The 23,761-nt window shown below is 43.6% G+C and overlaps 1 protein-coding gene across 2 annotated transcripts in view; it reads right to left on the bottom strand.

The window, feature by feature from the left end:
* Window positions 1–23,761, bottom strand: part of FERMT1 (FERM domain containing kindlin 1) — a 106,339-nt gene that overhangs the window by 60,219 nt on the left and 22,359 nt on the right. For both annotated transcript variants that reach the window (XM_077282643.1, XM_077282644.1), the window contains exons 3-6: window positions 20,150–20,383; window positions 16,737–16,877; window positions 11,593–11,806; window positions 6,421–6,523 (exon numbers count right to left, since the gene is read on the bottom strand). In XM_077282643.1, coding sequence (XP_077138758.1) covers window positions 6,421–6,523; window positions 11,593–11,806; window positions 16,737–16,877; window positions 20,150–20,383 — 692 coding nt within the window. The remainder of the gene's footprint in view (window positions 1–6,420; window positions 6,524–11,592; window positions 11,807–16,736; window positions 16,878–20,149; window positions 20,384–23,761) is intronic.

Here is a 23,761-nt window from a genome sequence, read left to right as displayed (position 1 = left end):
CGAATTTCAGAGAGGGTCTCTCTGACGCCGTTAAAGATGTCATGGTGGGGTTTCCTACGCCCACAGGTCTGAATGAGTCCATGACAATGGCTATTCAGATTGACTGGCGTTTGCGGGAGCGCAAACCTGTGCACCATTTGGCGGTGTCTTCTGAGCAGGCACCGGAGAATATGCAATGTGATAGAATTCTGTCCAGAAGTGAACGGCAAAATTATAGGCGTAAAAATGGGTTGTGTTTCTATTGTGGCGATTCTGCTCATGTTATATCAGCATGCTCTAAACGCACTAAAAGGGTTGATAAGTCTTTTGCAGTTAGCAACTTGCAGTCTAAGTTTCTTTTGTCTGTAACTTTGATTTGTTCGTTATCATCTATTAATGTGAATGCCTATGTGGACTCTGGCGCCGCCTTGAATCTTATGGATTGGTCCTTTGCCAGGCGCTGTGGGTTTAGTCTAGAGTCTCTGGAAGTCCCTATTCCTTTGAAGGGTATCGACTCCACACCATTGGCTAGGAATAAACCTCAATACTGGACACAAGTGACTATGTGTATGACTCCAGACCATCAGGAGGTGATTCGATTCCTTGTGTTGCATAATTTGCATGATGTTTTAGTGCTTGGATTGCCATGGTTACAAACTCACAACCCAGTTCTTGACTGGAAGACAATGTCCGTATTAAGCTGGGGATGTCAGGGGGTTCATGGGGGAGTACCCTTGGTTTCCATTGCTTCATCTACTTCCTCTGAGGTTCCGGCATTTTTGTCTGACTATGGTGATGTTTTTGAGGAGCCTAAACTTAGTTCGCTCCCTCCTCACAGGGATTGCGATTGTGCTATAGATTTGATTCCTGGCAGCAAATTTCCTAAAGGTCGTTTGTTCAATCTGTCTGTGCCAGAGCATGCTGCTATGCGAGAGTATATTAAGGAGTCCTTCCTCATCCCCTTTAGGAGCAGGTTTTTTTTTCGTGGGTAAAAAAGATGGTTCCCTGAGGCCTTGTATTGATTATCGGCTGTTGAATAAGATTACAGTCAAATATCAGTATCCTTTGCCACTGTTGACTGATTTGTTTGCTCGTATTAAGGGGGCAAGGTGGTTTTCTAAGATTGACCTTCGGGGTGCGTATAATTTGGTGCGGATTAAGCAAGTAAATGAGTGAGAAGCCAGACTATATAGGAAACTCCCATTTCCTGATGGGAACAGGTGCACTGGAGATAGAAGACAGAAGTCAACCAGCACCACCAGTAGCCACCAGAGGGAGCCCACAAACAGAATTCACAACAGTACTCCTATTACAAATTTTGAACTGCAATTAGCCACCTTTTTTAATTCTAGGCCTACTCTGTCTGAGCCACTTATTACAGTTGTCCTCCGCTGAACAAAGCTATGCCGCCTGTGTACCCCACTAATCAATTTTGAACTGCATTTTGCCTACTTTCTTATTTATGCCTACTAACTGTCTGCCTCCCATTACAGTTGTCCTCCACTCAACAAAGCTGAGCTTGGGGTTCTCCTGTGCTTTTCTCCTGTGCTTCAATCTTCAGGCTTTCGGCCTATAGGAAATTTTAAACTGCATTTGGCCTACTAGTTTGGTTGGGCCCTAGTAACGGTGTCTGCCGCTCCTTGGTGTTCTCCTGTGCTTCAATCTTCAGGCTTTAGGCCTATATTTACAATATGAAACTATATTTGGCCTACTACTTTGGTTGGGCCCTAGTAATGGTGTCTGCCGCTCCTTGGTGTTCTCCTCCACTGAATATAGCTGAGCTTCAATCTTCTGACTTTCGGCCTATATCAGATATTAACCTGCATTTGGCCTACTTGTTTGGTTGGGCCTACTAACGGTGTCTGCCGCTGCTTGGTGTTCTCCTCCACTGAACAAAGCAGTGCCGCCTGTTTACTCCTGTTACCAGTTTTGAACTGCATTTAGCCTACTTTATTCTTTGGGACTATATCTGTGTTTCCTCCTCATCCTGCCCATTGCCCAGCCAGTGCTAGATGAATCTGCTGGTACATTGACCCAGACCACTACATTCCCCTTGCACTCTACACAGCCAGAATCTGACCCTGCTGAAAGTCAGGTTCCCCTTCCCGCATACTATACCACCTTACACGGGGACAAAGAGGAAGGTGCAGATGAAAGTGCAGGTTCCTTCATGAGGTGGGGGGGCATACTCGCTGGTGATGTCACTGGTACAGGGCCCCTCATAGTACGCAAAAGTGTCTCTGAGGGGCCCTGTGTCAGTGCCAATGCGAACGAGTGGGCCCCCCCTGCTTGCTCGGGATCACAGCACTTGCAAAGTTTTAATACTTACCCCTCCCGGCTCCACTGCCGTGACGTAGTCCGCGTTTCCTGGGCCCACAAAAAACTTGAGCCAGCCCTACCCCCCTCCCCACAAATTTTGCCAAATGACCCCCAATTTTCAATGCCTAACTATTATTATAAGGTAAATTAAGATTCACAAGCTTAAGTGACAAGAATTGATGTTTTTGACATTAAAATGGGCACTGTAGGTGTTTTCCTGTCCTCCACTCACTGCCGACTTTGATTCCCCATTGACTTACATTGGGTTTCGTGTTTCGGTCGATCACCGACTTTTCGCGATAATCGGCCGATTTCACTCGACCCGACTTTTGACAAAATCGGGTTTCGCGAAACCCGACTCGATCCTAAAAAGTAAAAGTCGCTCAACCCTAGTTAGGAGTGTAAGATGTAAAAAAAAAAAATAAAAAAAAAATATTCACCTCATCACTCTGGAAGCCCCACTGCTCACTCCACGCCATCCAGTCCTCCTCTTTCCACCAGAGCGCACTGCATATCCTGCCTCTCCATTATAGGCCAAGACTTCAGGCTGTGTTCAGGCCTCAGAGGTGACTGTATGTTGTAAGGTTGTGATGTCGTGATGTCAAGACGTGCTCCGCGACCTTATGACATGCAGTGACCTTCGAGGCCCAGAGGTCCTGGCGTATAGTGAAGTGGATGGTGATGCAGCAAGATGGTGGAAAAGGAGAGAACTAGGTGATGGGCAGAGGCGTAGCTAGAGCTTTGGCCGCCCGGGGCTGTTCCCGAGTTTGGCCCCCCCCCTCCCCCTCTATAATACTATCTACAAGGCACAAATACCGCCACACCATGACCAGATGACATATTACCACCACAGTGATCGAATAATATCAAATACAAGGAACAAATACCAAAACATCATGACCAGACCACATATTACCACCACATAGTGACTGAATACTATAGTACTGATGAATAATAAAAAAAACCCCACAATACTATCACTATAAGTGCCATTATACACAGGAGATCTGTACTTAGTATGCAGTGTCTGTGTACAGGTAATACAGTGATCACCAGTGACATTATACACAGGAGCTCTGTATATAGTGTATAGGTAATCCAGTGATCACCAGTGACATTATACACAGGAGCTCTGTATATAGTGTATAGGTAATCCAGTGATCACCAGTGACATTATACACAGGACCTCTGTATATAGTATACAGTGTATAGTGTCAGTGTATAGGTAACACACTGACTCACCAGTGACGTCTCTAGGTGAAGTCCTTCATCTTTCATCCCGCACAGACCGCCATCACTTCATCCAGCCAGGACTCGTCTCTGCAGGAAATAACACAGTTATCTCGAGTTCCACTTGCAGAACACATTACTTAATTTTCCCAACTTTTACATTACACCACACGAAGAAGGCGACATAGTGTCACTGTACACAGTAATAGGATCGCCCCTCCATTTAAAACAGTATACTCAAAAAATAAAATAAATACATCACTGCAGTAATAATATCCCTTAATTAGCCCCTATGGTAATAATATTCGCCATCCTAGCCCCTGTGTGTCTCATTCCTGGCGTCAGCCATATGTTCTCACATCCTGCCCTAATGAGTATCCATCCTGCCCCATATGATCTTCCCATCCTGCCCCATCTGTCTCCATCGTATCCATCCTGCCCCATGATCCTGCCCCATCTGTCTCCAATCCTGCCTCCAGTGTCTCCAGTCATGCCGCCATGTCTGTCATCCTGCCCCCTGTGTCTCCAATCATGCCCCGTTTCTCCATTCTGCCCCTGTGTCCAGCAATCTGCCCGTGTCCAGCTTTCTGCCCCCGTGTCCAGCTTTCTGCCCCCGTGTCCAGCTTTCTGCCCCCGTGTCCAGCTTTCTGCCCCCGTGTCCAGCTTTCTGCCCCCCTGTGTCCAGCTTTCTGCCCCCTGTGTCCAGCTTTCTGCCCCCTGTGTCCAGCTTTCTGCCCCCGTGTCCAGCTTTCTGCCCCCCTGTGTCCAGCTTTCTGCCCCCCTGTGTCCAGCTTTCTTCCCCCCTGTGTCCAGCGTTCTGCCCCAGCGTCCAGCTTTCTGCCCCCGTGTCCAGCTTTCTGCCCCAGTGTCCAGCTTTCTGCCCCAGCGTCCAGCGTTCTGCCCCAGCGTCCAGCGTTCTGCTCCTGTGTCCAGCTTTCTGCCCCAGTGTCCAGCTTTCTGCCCCAGCGTCCAGCGTTCTGCCCCAGCGTCCAGCGTTCTGCTCCTGTGTCCAGCTTTCTGACCCCCTGTGTCCAGCGTTCTGCCCCCCTGTGTGCAGCTTTCTGCCCCCCTGTGTCCAGCTTTCTGCCCCAGCGTCCAGCGTTCTGCTCCTGTGTCCAGCTTTCTGACCCCCTGTGTCCAGCTTTCTGACCCCCTGTGTCCAGCTTTCTGCCCTGGGCCCCCCCGATCGCCGCTCTCAATAAATAAAAAAAAAAAAAGTTCTGCTTACCTGACCGCGATCCTGCTCTCTCTGGTTATCGGTGGGGGCGGCCATCTTCCTGTGGCCGCGCGTGCGCAGGTGGAGTGCTCTGCTGCCCGGGGCTTCAGGAAAATGGCCGCGGGATGCCGCGCATGCGCAGATGGAGATCGCGGCGGCCATTTTTCTGAAGCCGAGATGCGAACAGGTAAATTCTGCGCCGCCGGCGACCCGCCCCCCGTATTGTGCCGCCCCCCGCATTGTGCCGCCCGGGGCGGCCCGCCCCCCCCTTCCTACGCCACTGGTGATGGGACAGCCAGAATGTGAATACTATACATGCAAATTGCCTCTTCAGAGAAAAAAAGGACTTAAACTCTATAGCTCCACCTGTTCGAAGTAGCGATCCCACAAGTCACAATCAACTCTTTAACAAGTCGTGCAATATGACTTAGGATAAAAGCCAAATCAGTATCTCAATTCGCAGACACGGTGTTTCGGGCTGTTGGCCCTCATCAGTGCGAAGCTTGAGAACTCATTTGGCTAGATGAGAGGCTCTGGACTGGGGTCTAACGGGTAACGTTTCTCCTTGTGGAGAGTGACATACCAGCTCTGGCTTGTCAAGGTAAGGAGGCTTATTCACCTTCCAATGCTCCTTTGGGAAATTTAATATGCAAATTGCCTCTTCAGAGACTAGGGTCTTTATCTTAAGTCATATTGCACGACTTGTTAAAGGGTTCATTGTGACTTGTAGGATCGCTACTTCCAATAGGTGGCGCTATAGAGTTTAAGTCCTCTTTTTCTCTGAAGAGCCAATTTGCATATTAAATTTCCCAGGGGAGCACTGCACGGCGAATAAGCCTCCTTACCTTGACAAGCCAGAGCTGCTATGTCACTCTCCATAAGGAGAAACGTTACCCTTAGATCCCAATGTGAATACTAGGGTTTGTTTTTTTTAAACCATTTGTTGGCCATGTACCTATTCCAACTTACATACAATTTCATCTTAAGAACAAACCTACAGAACCTATCTACTTCATAGTCCGGGCCTGTATTCCACTCTCACAATGGCCAGAGGATTAATATTTTCATTATTATTCATTTACATGTTTATTTATTTTATTTGCTTTATTGTTTTTTTCCTGTATTGTGTAGGTCTTTTTGCTTAAGATCTTTTTCTTATAACAAAGCCTTGACCTACCCTGCCATCTCCTACTTGTTCCCCATGATATCATACATACTGTAATTACAAACTGCAGTCCTTTCAGCATTCTTTTGACATTTTGAAATTTCTGTATATAGTGTGTTATGTATTTAATATCACTATTTGTACATATTACACTTTTTATGCCATGTTGATACTTTAGAACAAAATCTATGATAAAGTCTTGGGAGGGTCAAAATATCCAGGTTTATATGGTCGCTGAAGACAACACAAGGAGAACATATCAACTCCTTGAAGATACTGTTCTTAGTGGAATTTGAACCCAAGCCACCGTGAACTACCTATTATTTTTCAGGGCAACTCTAAGTGTACTGAGCAATAGAGACTAGAACAGTATAGTATATAAAAAATATATAGAGTGTGTTCAGGTGAGAATTGTAAATGTCAGTTGACTATATCTACATTGTCATTGTCTCCGTAAATCTCAGGTGTATGGTTACACATGCTTACAGGTTATAACCATGTATTTTCCTACCTTTGGATTCAAGTCATAGAAGCAGTAATACTTAAATCTCAGTAAAAGTAGCTCATCTTCCTGGATGCCTTGCTCCATAAGAGACCTAGATGAATCCAACCACCTGCAAAAGATGGAATACATGGGAAGATTAAGACGTTTACTATTTTCTGTTACAGTACAGACATGAGTTATTTCCCACTACAAAATGTCTGTAGCCCCTTCTATAACCTTTAATATGATGGGCACCTAACTAGTACTGCCAGTGATTGGTGACCGAAATTACATGGTAATAATTGCTGGACCCTTCTCTGTCCTTACAATGACTGACACATTACCAATACAGTTAGGAATTGTTTACAGCAGTCACTTTATGCGAGAAGGAATGGCATGAAAACAAAGAAGCAGTTGGGAATATTAGAGGCAAGTTGCACTAGAAGGTAAGTATTTTAGAACTTTTTTTACCATTAGCAGTAGTAATTTCATCTCTTCATCAAACTTTGGAATGTTCCAGGTGCGTTTGTCTGCCAGAAGGCATCCGGTTAAACTCAAATAGGCCAATAGGGAGGACGAAGGCCATCTTCGGATGATCTTCTACGGCGACCAGAACTTGCCGGTAGCGGCTAGCTAACTCAAGGGAGGAGAAGTACTTTGCCTTTCCCAAAGCGGACCGGGATTCCTCTAGGAAATAGGAACCCCGTACAGTGCAGGCATTCAGCCATCTGTAGTCCACACAGAATCTCAAAATACTGTGTTTTTTCAGAACCAACACAATAGGTGCCGCCCAGGGACTCTGGCTTTCACGGATCAACCCATTGCTTGGCACGTGCGCCAGTAGTTCTTTCACGTCTTTGAACATCTGAGGTGGGATCTGCAGATACCTCTCTCAAATGGGAGCAGCAGTCCCTTTAGCAAACTCGTGCTGTATAGCTTGGTTACACCAAAGTCATCTCTATGTCATGCAAACACTCCCCGATACCTCTGCAGTAGCTGTTTCAAACTTGTCTCGAGGAGAATTCTCTGAGATTACCCTCCATTTGCTCCAAGATATGATGTCCAGCTAGTGGTTCGCTTTTGTCCTTTTGACCATGGAGTGACACCACGAAGGTCCAAGAGTCTCCACCTACAGGCGTTAATTCTAGAGCATCGGCTCTAGTGAGATCTTCCTGCGTTACACAAACTTGGGCTACTTCTTGTTGGGGCATCAACTTCAAGCTTGCTCTACTCAAGCTTATACAATGCATGGGTACACATGCCTGTCATACAGTGGCCAAGGTGCGGGCAACTAATAGTCTGGAAATCACTTCTTCCCCCTCTATCGGCTCAATTTGGACATCCACACCTTATAAAGCCAAGAGCCAGTACCAACATAGTGTGCACAGTCTGCCCCACTAGTAGCATCACAGTGGCTTCCGGGGGTATCAACACTTTGCCAAGGAGCCATCAGCCCCCCTTTTTTTAATATATCCATCCCACTGTTACAATGGCCATGCCTCCTCCAGACCTTTTTACGATCACTATCCCTTTTTGGCCCGGATCTTTTCCAAACACCCGTAGAGACATCCACACTACTCAAGCCATTGGAATAGGCAGTTGGTTGACTGTCACTAGTTGAATAGTGTGTTCCTGTCCAAAGAGGGCAACTTCGGAAAAGTGAATCTGAAAATACTCTTCAGACATAGTGGTCACCTAGGACCCCATGTCCACCAAACAATGGATGTGCTGCTAATTGAATTCAACCCAAGTAATGGTTCTCTCTGAGACAATATCTTCAGAGACTTCCTCTCTCTTTTCTGGGGCTCAGAACCCCACGATATGCTCCTCGACCGTGGGGTGCATTAGTTTAACGGACGCCCCCTTCTCCTCCTTTCCCTGTTTGGATAGTATCTTCTTATATGTCCCCTTCCACCACATGACCAGAAATAGGGTACGTGCTCCACTGATGGGCTGCGGATGCGGCATGGCCGGGTTTGTGGGAGTCAACTTTCTTGCTCTGGTCTACTTTCACTTTGGGTCATGAGGACAGATAGGAGGACATTAGTGGCAGTTCCCTTGATACTGCACAGCTCACCTAGGATATCCTGTATTTCCGAGATAGCTCCCGAGCCCAGTCAGAGTGCATGTGCATTTGGCCTAGGATTGGCCACTTTATGGCTCCATACTGCGCCCATTAGTACAGAGGCTTCTCTTTCTAGAACTCAAGCTTTGGTTCCGACTTCAAGGAAACCCGGATCTGGAATAACGCACAGACGCTCCTTCAAGGCCCGTCTCAGGTAGGGGTCTCACAGTTCAGTAACTAGTTGGTCCTGCAGCACTTTATCCAATGAACTCAGCCCTATGTGCCCATCTTGGGTCTTCTTGGTGATATGGGCCATCTCTTCCTGCAATGCATTAGCATACTAAGCTACAGTCTCACTTTCTCCTTTGACCCACTGGAACAAACACATGCAGAGGTTCCCTAAGGGTACCGTCACATTAAGCGACGCTGCAGCGATAGCGACAGCAATGCCGATCGCTGCAGCGTCGCTGTGTGGTCGCTGGAGAGCTGTCACACAGACCGCTCTCCAGCGACCAGCGATGCCGAGGTCCCCGGGTAACCAGGGTAAACATCGGGTTGCTAAGCGCAGGGCCGCGCTTAGTAACCCGATGTTTACCCTGGTTACCAGCGTAAAAGTTAAAAAAACAAACAGTACATGCTCACCTGCGCGTCCCCCAGCCTCTGCATCCTGACGCTGACTGAGCTCCGGCCCTAACAGCAGAGCGGTGACGTCACCGCTGTTGCTTTCACTTTCAGTTTAGGGCCGGCGCTTTAGTGTCAGGAAGCAGAGGCTGGGGGACGCGCAGGTGAGTATGTACTGTTTGTTTTTTTAACTTTTACGCTGGTAACCAGGGTAAACATCGGGTTACTAAGCGCGGCCCTGCGCTTAGTAACCCGATGTTTACCCTGGTTACCAGTGTAAAATATCGCTGGTATCGTCGCTTTTGCTGTCAAACACGGCGATACACGGCGACCTAGCGACCAAATAATGTGCAGACCTTCTAGCAGCGACCAGCAATTGCACAGCGGGATCCAGATCGCTGCTGCGTGTCAAATACAGCGATATCGCCATCCAGGTCGCTGCAACGTCACGGATTGCTGGCGATATCGCCTAGTGTGACGGTACCTTAAGTCGTAAGTGTCATTGTGCATGTCCTCTAAGATTTTTATCACTTTGTCCACAGTATCACGGTCTAAGTAGGTTGTACATGACCATCTGCTGGGCCTCCCTCTCAAGGGTCAAGAGGACTAGCTTGGCCTGGATGGAGTGGGCTAGGGGGTACATGTACAGGATGCTCTTTAGTCTCTCTACTCAATCCCACAGTGATATACTGCTCCCTGTGAACTTGGGAAGGTTGTCGAGCATAGCCCCAGGTCCAGGGGTATATTTCCTGTGATGGACTCGGTCACTGACTTGTCTGCCATTTCCATGTTTGAAAGTTGCATCCTGCCGACTTTTTCCAAATGTAAAACAGGGGACTGAATGCAACTCACAGGAGACACAAGGCAGAAACAGTCAATAAACGGTTCAATTCTTTCAAATGCTGAGGGGATTTACAGTAGATAAGAGACAATAACATAAAACAATGCAAATCAACAATGGATCATGCAACAATACAATTATAATAACAGGGAAAGCTTCTCGTTCTATTATGCTAATGTTCTCCTTACAAGGGTGGTATGCCCATTCATGGGAGCTACCATGTTAGTTCTTCCTGAAATCCTGGCCCTAGCGGGGGTCACTGTGTTTTTCCGCTAGTCCTTCTGATAAAGTCTATCCATTATTGTTCAGCCTCCTGTGCCCTAAGCGTCCCCCTCGACCTCTGTTGTCCTAACCCAGGCCAACCTCTGTACTGTGCATTGTAACTGGAAGTGATGGCACTGCTCACTTGTGCCGTCCCTCTGTAACCCCAGGTGTGCTCCTCTGATTGCCGTATCCTCGCGAATCTTCTGCGCTTGACTGTTGGCGGGCGTCTCCTAGGCTGGGGGCGGAAAGGATTGGGTCCCGACTCTCGATGGGTGTCGTCTGGCATTTGGGAATTGACGGATGTAGGGCGACGGTTCTGGTCTTGACCAACGCAGTCTGAACTCTGGGTCTTAACCGCCTTAGTTCGGTTCTTGACCAGCATAGATGGGTCTCTGGGCATTGTTTGGACCTTGTCTGGTGATGACTGGCAACTTGGTGGAGTACGCTTCCTGACAAGGCCTGTCACGCTGGCCCCAGCGCCGTCTCTGGTCTGCGTCTGTTCTGCTCTTCTCCTTGGCACGAAATTCTCCTGCTGTTTGGCATTCAGGGCTTTTCTATCCGAGAGTTCTGTCATGCAAGGCACGTGACCAGGTCTTGCACAAGAACTTGCTCCCCTTGCAACTCTGCTGGTGCCAATTGGTTCTGCTTGACTTCATCCGGCCTGCAGATGGTAGTCTTTCCACACTAATATCACACCACGAAGGGGCTCTTCAGGGGTGTGATCACTTCCTCTCACAGCTTTGTATCATGGTTTAGAGACATATACAATATAATAATATGTTCACACATCATGTTTTGCCACATTTTCCTTGCACATTTTGCCACGCATAAAGCAGAATTTTATTTTCCTCCTTCTTTCACGTAGATGTGCTTACATTTGATTAGGTTTTTCTGTGAAGACTTTTTCTTTTTTATTTCTTTGTTTTTGAAACTGAAAAACTTTTTTTTTTTTTTTGCTTAATCTATCAATTGATCAACTACTTTCTTATGCATATTGCAAAATCCAGTTAACCCGCATTGCCTTTTTTTATTGCTTGTAATGTTTTGTGTATGAGTACTTGTTGATGGGTGTTTGCATGGGTTTCCTCCGGGTACTCCGGATTCCTCCCACACTCCAAAGGCATACTGATAACTGGAATTTAGATTGTTGGCCCCCTCGGGGACAGCGATGATAATGTATGTAAAGCGCTGCAGAATATGTTAGCGCTATATAAAAATAAAGATTATTATTATTATTATGGGTATCTTTACCCTTATATTTGCTGGCTGTGTTCCTTGACAATTTTATTGTTTACTTGCTACTGATATATAAAGTCATATAAACCAGGCCAAACCAAGACTATTTAAATTAGGCAATACATCTGAATGTATATTGAGTAAAATTAGCATATAATGACAAGACACTTACCCAGTGTTAAGTCGTGCCTTATCAATCAGTGTCCTGGGCTGATGCATTTGAGTCAGGATATCTGGAGAAGAGATTGGCTGACTAAGAGCTAAGATGTTGCAGTTTTGATCGGCTAATGGACTATCAGTAAACCATGTGATTGTGGAAGAGGCAGGGGTACCATTGACAGGATCATACATGGGTGTCATCGTTTTGCTGTATAATCCAGGACTACCTATGGAATGAGAAGCTTGTCAGCCATCAGAAAAGAATCAATAAATCATTTAAATATACCGTATATTCACTATATGTATTTATATTTGAAATAAAAACTTGAACCATAGACTTTAAACTAAAGACATCTAGTAGATTAATACTCTTCATGTTTAAAATATTAATAAAGTACGGTATTTAAACTTTTCCCAATTACTTGGCTTTATTAACTAAAAATGTGAAGACCACATATGGGTCATAAAAGTAAGAAATGCAATAATGGAATACTTTTTATTTGACCCCTTTTGGTTCTGGTTAAAACACACTAGGAGCAACATAGTAAGATAGAAGTACACGTAATCAACCATGTCATGGTTCTGAATGAGGTGCATTTTGGTCTAAAAAGGATTTTCGGTCAGGTAGAAGTTACTACCCATTCCTCAAAATATGTGAAAAACTGCTAGATCGGTAGTGATCCAGAACAGCTGACATCTCCTCTTATTTCAAGAATGGGCCATGATTGAGCATGAGCATTGCTCCAATTTTTCTCTATGGGACAGTTGGAGAGAGCTGTACTTTACCATCTCTGGCAGCACCATCTAGATTTTGCTCATCATGAATCCTCACGGTGACGAGTCGCTATATTTTGCCTGATGAACTCAATGGCAAATATAATATTTTTTACATGGCTGTTTGTTTCCTCTACAGTATTAGTTAAAAGTTTGAACATCCCTGTTCATGCAATAGCTTTCCTTGTTCTAATTGATATGTGCACATTGTAAATTTAGACTGAAGGCTGCCAAACCATGAAGGAACACATAAAAATAATTAGTAAAGAAACATGTGTGAAACAAACCAGAATGTGTGTTTCCACAAAGTACTCCCCTTTTACCCTGATGACATGATGATGTGGCGCCCTTGAAGGTCCCGTCGCCACAGAGGTACTGCATCTCAGGAAGAGGTGCGGTATCCCAACTCTCTGGTAAGGAGGGAACATTGTACAGAACTCTAACACTCGCACCCAACACATACCAGTTTAGACGGGGCATTTGGGTGTACCCTTAGGGAGGATGGCCTCATCCCAGTCTGGATAGGAAAGGGTGTTGGGGAGTGGGTGGGGTAAGGTAGGATAAGAGGGGAGTGACAGAGAGAGCTAGAGTTAGTGTTAGGGAGGCGCTGAGAGGAAGGGGAGTTGAACAGACGTTTGGGTCTGAAGCTCCAGAGAAACTGAAAGGGAGAGAAACAGAAAGAAGCTCCTAGGAAGAAGGGGTTCCAGGGACATGAGAAGTGCGGAAGCCACCCATGGGGACCATATCCAGACTGACCTGCGTCAGTGGTGGAACTAGCCCGCAGTAGGGGAACCGACCCCTGAACTAGTGGGAAAACTTCATGCTCCAGCTAGCAATCCGGAGGCTGCTGTGTCTGTAGGTGCAGCAGCCACATTTGCACCTACTCGCTGAAAAGGTGAACACAGGGGGTCCAGGGGACAGAGAGTACGTTGCTCGACAAGACCCGCGTTCATCGACTTGGGACACTGTGTGGCAAGCGCAGGGCAGGAGAGGAGGTAGCCAGCGCAGAAAGACAGCCAGGAGAGGCATATAAAAGAGGAGTTCTGGACAGGTGCCCAACGTGCTGGAGAGTTTCCTGGACTTGATACCTGGAGGAAACAGCACCCCAGCTGGGGAGCCTAAACTGTGAGTAAAATCCTGAAAACTGCAACATGCTGTATCCTCTCACTTCTTTCCGGCATCACCTACTCTGCTCCTCTACCTGTCACTAGCAACATTGCCACTCACACCACTAACTGCCCTGGGGACTAGGCTATACCTGTGGAGAGCTATAACAACTCAGCTGCAATTGCCATCTGTCCCCAGAGGACCGTACAGCAGCGTTGGCTAACAACTTTTTTGCCCACTACCACAGGTGGCGTCATGAACATTATTCATCATAGACTTTATTATCCACCACACTTCATCCTCTTTAATTGGACGCCCAGGGCCACGGACTGGGTCCCTGCTGCCGTGACCTTCCCATTTAAGACCTGTGTCTGGCCCGGTACCGAGTATCCCACGGCCCTAGTGGGTGCTCCAACGACAGCTTGGCATTCTGTAAAGCAGTTTCATCAGGAAGTCCTCATGAGAGCTAGTTTCCTCATAGCAATTAACGGTTTTTGTGACCTCACTTTAGGATATAGTCGAAGTTCTAGCAATTTTCAGAATTGACTGTCTTTCATGTCTAGAAAAGTATTGATTGACTGACATTTTTCTTTAATTGAATAGTTCTTGCAATATTCTTGCTTAGAATAGTTGTAAGGAATTGTAGAATTTGTGGTTTTGCTGCATTCAGTTTGAATCTACAAAGCGCACATTCCAATAAGAACAAGAAAAACCACTGCATTATCAGGTGTCTCCAAACTTTCGTCTGATATTGTAAACTACTTCCTGTCTCGTGTCTTCAGCTTCCTGTCTGTGTGCACAGATTGCAAAGAGGAGATGCTTTGATAACTCTCTGACCAGGGAGGGCTCAGAGGTTGTGACTTAGAGTATTACTTCTTCATTGGATAACAGTGCTGTGAGGACCATACAGCTAATTCATGTTATTTACTCATGGATTCAATGTACTTTCTTTATTAATTCCTTATGGTTCTTGTCATTCAGTAGGAAATGTTGGGGCTAATTTTTGAAAACTGTCCCTGTTAAAAAAAACTATCCCTGTTGTCCATAGCAACCTATCACAGCACAGCTTTCATTTCAGGTCCTGCTGTGGAAAAATAAAAGCTGTGCTGTGATTTGTTGCTATGAGCAACAGGGACTTTTTTTTCATTTTAGAGATAAGATAATAATCTCTCTATGGCCATGTACAAATAACTGACTTTTTATAGTATATATCACACATAAGTTTTGTAGTGTACCATGCACCAAGTTTTTTTTCTTTGTATTGTTGCATTCTGTGCAAGCCGGGGTGTGGCCTACCTGTTTCTGAGGTAGAGATCATATATAAGGCTTCCCCAGTCTGGTGTTTCACTGGTTGGGCCCAGTCCTTTTGTCTGCCCTTATTCACACTGAAGTCAACATTGACACATGGTAAGGTTTTAATATTAGACAGTGTAGGACTGTCCCGATCAGAGTTACCTTGATGCGGTGGGATGGTATTACTAAAAACTCTGTGTTATTTAAATGCACTTTTGCTTTTTTACTTAGTTACGTCAGGGTTTTTGCTTACTTTTTTCTCTTGTAGGTTTTAATGTTTTGTGGCCAATGTGAACATGCGTTTAACCTCTGCATGTGTACCAACTCAAGTTAAGCTCAATTTTTTTTTCTTTACTGATGAGTGGCGGCACAGGGGTGGACATATCATTGATGCAAACCCGTGCAGCCCCACAGGAGCCCAAGAGGAAAGGGGGTCCATATTTACCTTCAAAGCAGGAACAATTTTGCATTTTTAGGAGCTCTTCAGCTGCAAAGGACCCATATATTATTCTTGCACAGGGACCCTTTTCTGTCTTTGTCTGCCAATGGAGATGCAGCAAACTGAAGTGACGCTGTGCAGGTAGATACCTGAATTGGGTAGTGACCCTGGTCATGCTGCAGTGCTTGTTAAAAGGAATCTTTGCTACCTTATCTGAGAGCAGCGTAATGTAGGGAAAAAAGAAGCTGATTTCAAAAATGTATCACTTAGTTTACTGGGTTCAGAAGTTGTGACACAGAGTTCTAAGATCACGTTCACATGTTCAGTATTTTACCTCAGTATTTGCCAAAATCAGAAGTGGAACAATCAGAGGAAAAATATAATAGAAACATGTCACCACTTCTGTGTTTATCACCCACTCCTGGTTTTGGCTTACAAATACTGAGGTAAAAAACCCTCAAAAAATACTGAACGTGGCCTTAGATGTAGAATGCAGCAGAGCTCAGAAAGCTAACCCCACCCACACTACAGATTTCTGTATACATTGTATATAGACAGTAAGCTGCTTATCAGAGGAGGGAGCATGGTCAGTCTAGCAGTCCAATGAGCACCAGTCCTGGCAGTGATAAGGACACAACAGGACACTACTTAATAAATGACACCTAGCTGAATTCAGTGTTTTAACCTCTACCTCATGCTGTCCTCAGATTACATGGCAAAATCTGCTTTGTATTAATGAGGAGCAAGCATCCCGAAACAGCTGGCTACAGATGGGTATTGAACTGATTGAAATCCCTAGTCATTTTACAAGGCTCCTTAGAGGCAATCTGTCACCAGGTTTTTGTTATGTAATCTGAGATCAGCAGTGTGGGAGCAGAGACCCTGAGTCCAGCAATGTATCTTATACTAGTCTGATAAAATCATTGTTTTATCTGTTGCAGATCTAGCAGTTCTCTGAATGCTCTGTATAACCCCGCCCACATCATTGATTGGCTGCTTTCTGTGTGCACTGTGCATAAGCAGAAATCTGCCAATCAGTGGTGGTGGTTGGGTTGCACAGAACAGGAAGACTCTATTACATGAGACAACAAGTCCTCTAGTGACAATTTCCTAATGATAAAACAGTGATTTTTATTGATACTACAAATAGCAGCTCAATAAGTGACACATCACTGGAATCAGGGTCTCTGCCCATACAGTACGCTGCTCAACGATTACATGGCAAAACCTGCTGACAGATTACTTTTTATATACTTCCAAAGAGAGGCACAAGTGAGACACTGTCTTATATTCTAGGAGAGGGCTAGTTTGCCAACTTTTTTCTAATGGAGTTTTGGTAACTCTCCTCCTCAGAGGCAGTAACCCATGAAGCTGATAATTAATAAAAATATACCTCTTATCTATAAAAAAAAACCCCAGTATAACTACGTACTACTTAGTACAATAGAAAAGACACAAGACATATTCTATTACAGGAAATAGAAACAAATGCAATTATTTACAGGAACCGTTTATTATCATGATGAAATGTTCATTATCTTTACCTAATGATCCGGAGTTACTTGTTGGACAGTCCAAGTTTATAACTTCTTCCAGCATTGCTTCCTTGACGTCTTTTTTCTTTTTCTTCTTCACAGAATCTTCCAAAGGTTTTAACAACGAAAGTTCTTCAGGTCTTCTAATATCTAAGATGGTAAAAACAGTTTGATAAAGCCAATAACACTCGTCACCGCTTGTACCGGTGGCCATAGACCCAACGATAAGACCGCCGCCATAGATACATTACAATAATGAGTAGATTTAGTGATACTTGTGTACCGAGTGAGATAAGGAGGGAAAGGATTCAACTCCTGTAAAGTTACATTTTGAAGATACCCGTAGATAGTTGTGAGATGAATGCTGGTGTACCCGATATCTCTCACTACCCGTCATACGCATGCATACTCAGTCCAGCCAAGCATACGTGTGATTTCAATGAGGAGGAGGGGTCTGGCAGCTGCATACTTCTCTTAGGAAGAAAAGCTTTAGAGATTAACATTTCTAATAACTTCGGGAAGCCCACAAACACATTAGATGGTTAGTCGATCCTGTCAAAAATGTCCGGTTTGCTCGACATTAATCTAATGCATATAGAGGCTTTAAATGGGTTGTCTTCTACTGGAACAAAACCTTCTGAAATACTATACTCCCCTTTGTAAATAAAATATCCTATACTCACCTTCGATGCTGTTCCAGTGATTTCAGCATCGAGTCTTGGGAGGGTCGCATGACACTGTCCTGCTACATGAGCCCAGCAGCCAATAAATGACTGCTAATGGGCTGAAAAATTCCAAAATTTGGCCAAAGGATGTGAGAGCACAGAAGCTCAATAGTGTCTGCTGATTGTAATACCATGTATGCTAATGTCATGTGAGCTCGGGAGAGGAGGATCTGACATAGCTGAAAATAGCAGGAAATGGGTATAGGGTATTTTTATTGTAATGCGCCACTCCAGCGGTTTTTTTTTACAGTGCTGGAGTGGTGTCACTTATCTAAGTCCCTTGCACCTAGTCTCCTACTTGCCATCCGCTGTCCTCCTCTGTTCTCGGCACCCCTCCAGATTGCTCAAGAGTTTTCTGGGTGAGCCGGAGTCACTACTCAGTGTAAGTCTATGGAAGCCAGAATGAGGCCAGAACAAGGGTTCCATAGACTTACCCTGAGACCTTGTGACCTTTACCTCTGACTTCCAGTCAGTTAGAAGTTGCAGGAACAACATGGCGGAGCAGGATCGGCGCGGCACTGGGAAGAGCTGAAGACAGCGGCTGGTAAGTATAATTCTGGGTCAAGGAACTTACGTTAGTGGCACCACTCCAGTCCTAAAACAAGGAAAAAAACACTGGAGTGGTGCTTTAAAAGGGGGATATACTATTTAGGAAGGGATTATCAACAAACTTATCTTCTCATGACTTAAAAGTGTTCATTGACTGATCAATAAGGAGGTGAGGGGTCTATATACAATAACATTGCCAGCTCTTGGCCTTTTTTTCCTCTATAATGTCCAATTTGTAACCTGGACCTGAGCAGGAATGGAATGTCATTGGCAGTGTCATCCACATTACTGCTGAATATTGTTGGGAAATCTCTTCAAATCCTAACAGTATTTTCTCCTTATTGGGTTTTATTAATAGCAATGTCGCACCCCCTAATAACACGCTTACATGGTTCCTAGGCTGTGCATTTATGATTTTTTCCAATAGGGCCCAATATGTGACATATGTCAGTGTGCATTCTTTTGCCAGACCTAGTTTTAACACATCCCAATTTTCTTTCCCCTTGCTCTTGGAGCTGCGATACCATTTCAGTCATTGACATCTTTTTTACTTGCTGTAGTTGCCTCTCATGCCTCATTTAAGTTAGAATTTACTATCAGGAAGCTAGAAATGAAAGCGGAGCAGATCTCCTCTGCAGGACGCAGAATAAGTCATGTAGTGCAGTGTTGGGAGAAGAACAAGCATGGACATGCACGGTAACGCTGGAGTTGTGTCTATTGTACTCAATGACATTCCTGATCCCCCAGGGTATCGGTATTTTCTCCCAGACTCTGCTATGGGTGCATGCCTTCATCCTAAGCTTACATTGGCATGCAAAACAATAGATAATATTATATGAAACAATGAGCCATTTAATATTGTCTGCATGCTACAGTAGTTTCTCATGCAATCATAGCTTTCAAGAATTTGCTTTTTCATTTAGAAAAAAAGCTGCTCCCGGGAAGCTTACGTGCAAAATATTACACAAATGTCATATTACATTAAACATTATATAAATTAAAAAATTAGTGTTTATTAATTTCTTAATAAATATTTTTATCAACTGGGGCTTTATTTTATTATTTATATGTTATGCAAAGGCGTAGATTTAAATGATAGAGTTGTGTCTACTTGCAGCCTCCACTAGAGGGAGCACAGGAGCTTATTGCATACTGTGTCATTGTGGTTTTCATTGTACCATATGCAGTAAACTCTTGTGCTCCCTCTAGTGGTGGTTGTGGCCAGAATGTTACAATTTAAAGGGAACCTGTCAGTGTAATGGATAAAAACAGCCAAATATGTATATGTATATGACCAAACTATTTAGCTTTTTTTTCTAGTCCTTTAATGACCACAAGCAGGCAGTCTCTACAGAAAGAATGTTTAATCATTATCAAAGATGGCAATTCTTTAGTGAGCAATCAGTGACACTATCGCTTTTTTACTGTATGAGCAATGAGACTATGGAGGTCTCTGCCACAACATGTTGTGATAATTGATTCACTAAAAGCTAAAAATAAAAAGACTAATGGTATTGAACTAGGGAGTGTGAAAACATAAAATATTATAACACTACAGATGAAGCCAATTCTGCCAATCTCTACAATATACAGTATATATACACACAAATGAATGTTATAAGTATGCGATTATAACTTATAACACTATTACTCAGAAACGTAGTCAATATACCCCGAGTACTTAACAAGCACAAGAAGGGTCTGGATGGTTTTCTTGAAAAATATAATATTACAGGTTATGGGTGCTCCATTCTGTGATGGGACGTTGATCCAGGGAACTAGTCTGATTGCCGTATATGGAGTCGGGAAGGAATTCTTCCCCTCATATGGGGCAATTAGCATCTGCCTCATGGTTTTTGTTCCTCTGGATAAACATGCTAGGTCATAGGTTGAACTCTATAAATTTGTGTCTACTTTCAACCTTTTACACTATGATAGGTGTTTGGTAGTAGGTGAAGTCCTCCTTTGTGTCCAATGAAGCTATGGCACAGTAGTCATCGAATGCTGCATATGTCAGTAATTTTTGGGTACAGTAGAATTCGATGTGAATTTTACAAGGTCATAAGAATTTAGCCTCTACGTCCACATGTAATCAGAATATCCTTTATATAAAACGAATCTGAACAAAATACGTGTATTAATACTTACTTAGTGTTCTACAGAGTTCTGTGACTGCTTTGAAGACCAGAGATGAGAAGCTAACTTTAAGTCTGACAGTTTTCATATTTGGCAGTCGGAGACGAAGAACCTTGTGCTGAGGGGTGAAAAAAAGCTTTGCATTGGCTTGTACTCCACATTTGTCCAGAGTCCAGTGAGTCTTTAGCAGCCAGCAGTTTTTTTGTTCCCACCATAGTGCATAGTCTGACCAGTCCCTGGCCACACCTAGACACACACATAAAAAGAAAGTTTATTTGAGTAAAGACAGAAACTATAAAATACAAGAGATGCTGTTATATATACCTATCCATTTTTTCAGATAATTACGTCTTCAATGCTTTAGGTCACTGTGTTTGAAACTTACCATTAACGAACGCCAACAACCCTTTGTCTTGATTTTTGTCACTTGGCCAGCATACAGATAGTGAACCTGCTAGATTTCTAATGGGTTTGATGTGAGACTATGGAGTGTTATCGCTGACGACCGATCAGTCAGGTGTTGGTGGCGCAGGACCGGAACGGTGCCGGGAATAGCTGAAGATGGCGGATGGTGAGTATCGTACACCCTGCTGTAGTGGTGCTTTAATACAATCATTCTCCATACAGCATCATGTTATAGGAAGCACATACCCTGTTCTGCTCATTCGATGATTGCCGGCAAGTTTATTTGGGCTGCTAGTAAGGATCAAGCATTGCTCTTAACACTTTTTTTGCTGATTATCAGACCATCTAAATGTACTATTAGAGAATATCCATTCTTCCCCTTAACCGTCAAGTCAATATTTAATAGAGTTGAATTTATTGAATATTTTGACTCATACTTAAATTTAAGACACAATAGCTTAATCCAAATAAGTCAAACTCTGACCCGTGGGCCAAATCTGGCCTGCATGGTGAGTATATTTGGCCTGAGATGCCGGGCTAGTCCCTTGGGTTTATTTGGCACACCTGGCATTGCACTTTCAACTATGTTGGCATCCAAGAGGCTGATACAGTTGAAAGCAATGATGGAGGAAGGAGCATCAGCTGACGCTTCCTCCGCAAACATCCATCCGCTGTCTCTGACATCTCAGTGCAGTGGGTGCAATGACATCATTACAGCGCACCTGCTGTCTTGAGATGTGTAGAGGATTTTAAGACACCATGAAGAGACTGGAGCAGCAGGGGAATGGGTAGCAGTGAGTATTCATATCTTTTTAACCCCTTCACGGGTTATGATATATTATTACATCATTTGGCGTTTCTTCTCCCTTAATGTGGGCTCCAACGCTGATCCCGCAACTTTTCCACTACATGACAGCCAATTTCATCAGCTGGTATGTGCCCATAACAGCCGTGGGTGGAATCGCGATCCACTCTCGGCTGTTAACATGTTAAATGCCACTGTCGATCTCTGACAGCAGCATTTAACATGATTGCGCCAGAAGCGCGTCACATGTCTACAGAGCGCCGATAGGTTGGCATGACAACCCGGGATCTGCAGGAGGCCCCAGTGGTTGTCATTGCCGATATGCTATGAGCGCTACCCCGTGGCCGGCGCTCATAGCGGAAGATCAATTCTGTTACACATAGCAGGGTTGAAGTCCTGCTATGTGTAGCACAAATGATCAGACGATTGCAGTTTCAAGTCTCCTAAGGAAACTATTGAAGCAAGCAATAAGTAAAAAAAAAATGTTTTTAAAAACATATATTTTTTTTAAATATAAAAGTTCATATCACCCCCTTTTGCCTCATTCAAAGTAAAACAATAAAAAAAATAAAAAATACAAATATTTGATATTGCCACATTCAGAAACACGTGATCTATCAAAATATGACAAGAAATAATCTGATCGGTAAACAGTGTAACGAGAAAAAAAACAAAAATGCCAGAATTACATTTTTTTGGTCACCATAACATTGCAATAAAATGTAATAACAGGCAAACAAAACATTGCATCTAACCCAAAATGGTATCGCTAAAAATATCATCTCAGCGCGCAAAAAATAAGCCCTCACCCAGCCCCAGAAAAAGGAGACGCTACAGGTCTCAGAAAATGGCGACATTTTGTTTTTAACAAACTTTGCATTTTTTCATTACCACTTAAATTAAAAAAAAGCCCTATACATGTTTGATATCTGCAAACTTGTAATGACCTGTAGAATCACAATGGTAGGACAGTTTTAGCATTTAGTGAATATGGTAAAAATAAATAAATAAATAAACAATTGTGGAATTGCACTTTTTTTGCAATTTCACCACACTTGGAATTTTTTTTCTGGTTTTCCAGTATATTATGTGGTAAAATCAATGGTGTCATTGAAAAGTACAACTCCTCCTGCAAAAAACTAGCCTGCACATGGTCATATTGACATAAAAATAAAAAAAGTTATGGCTTTGAGAAGAAGGGGAGCGAAAAACTAAAACAAAAAAACGTAAAATGGCCTTGGGATGAAGGAGATAATGTGGGGTCCATTATATAGTATGTAGCATTATGTGAGGTGTATTATGTTGTATGAAGCACTATGTGGGACCCATTATACTATATGGAGCACTATGTGGTGCCCTTATACTATTGAGTACTATGTGGTGCCATTATACTGTATGGAGAAGTATATGGGGCCATTATAATGTATGTAGCACTATGTGGGGCCATTATACTGTATGGAGCACTATGTGGGGCCATTATACTGTATGGAGCACTGTTTGTGGCCATTATACTGTATGGAGGGCTGTGTGGGAATTCCAGCTGGAGAATCATACTGTGATGGGTTACCATTCTTTGTCTGGGGGATTGAGGGAGGGAGGTACAGTATGTGGTATAATACTGTGTTTGGGGCACTTTTGTTGGCATAATACTCTATTATCTGTATTATTCAAAGTTTTTTTATGCTTTGTTATTATATATTTAAATTAGGCCATTGGGCCATGTGCTTTTTACTGCTCTTATATAACATATTACGTTATTCCAATATTTTAGTCTAAGCTCTGTTAATTAAAATGTACTGTTTGTGGGGAAACCATATGAAAAAGTTCATTGTTATATTTGATGATAAGGAAAAACTTCCTCAATGGTAGACATTTTTTGAGCAAGCTTTTAATTTTGGCCCTCTGTGTATTTGAGTTTGACATCCCTGGATTAATCCCTCAAGAGAATGTGAAAATAGTCCTATTTGTAGGAGCAAGGTATAGCAGACTCAGGAACTTTCTATGGGTCCTAGCTATATCATATTTTGTCAATAGTCATTACAGCATTGAAACATTTAGATTGATTGGCTCCTCTGTCACAGCAACGGCCCTTAGAGGAATAAAAATATTAAAAAAAAACTTCCCCCAAAACACACAAAAACCTAACAAAGTTTAAATCTTCCCATTTTTCCCATTTATCTATTTCAAAAAATCTGAAAAATAAAGTTAGTGTAATTAGTATCACTGCATCTTTAAAGTCCAAGCTATTTAAAGATTACATTATTCTTCTTCCCTGCCAAAGCAAAAAGGTAATAAAATGCAATGAAAACTTGGTCCCCGTCTTTTCTCTGTCTCCTCTATTGGATAAACTATGAACAGATCTGACTTTCAGCACCATCTCTGCTGAGGACACTCAATTATGCACATTGTTTCCT

Source organism: Ranitomeya variabilis, chromosome 2 (genome assembly GCF_051348905.1).
Source record: "Ranitomeya variabilis isolate aRanVar5 chromosome 2, aRanVar5.hap1, whole genome shotgun sequence".
In the NCBI taxonomy this organism is placed as follows: domain Eukaryota; kingdom Metazoa; phylum Chordata; class Amphibia; order Anura; family Dendrobatidae; genus Ranitomeya; species Ranitomeya variabilis.
Note: the sequence above shows the minus strand (reverse complement) of the source record. Positions and strands in the feature narration are given on the sequence as shown.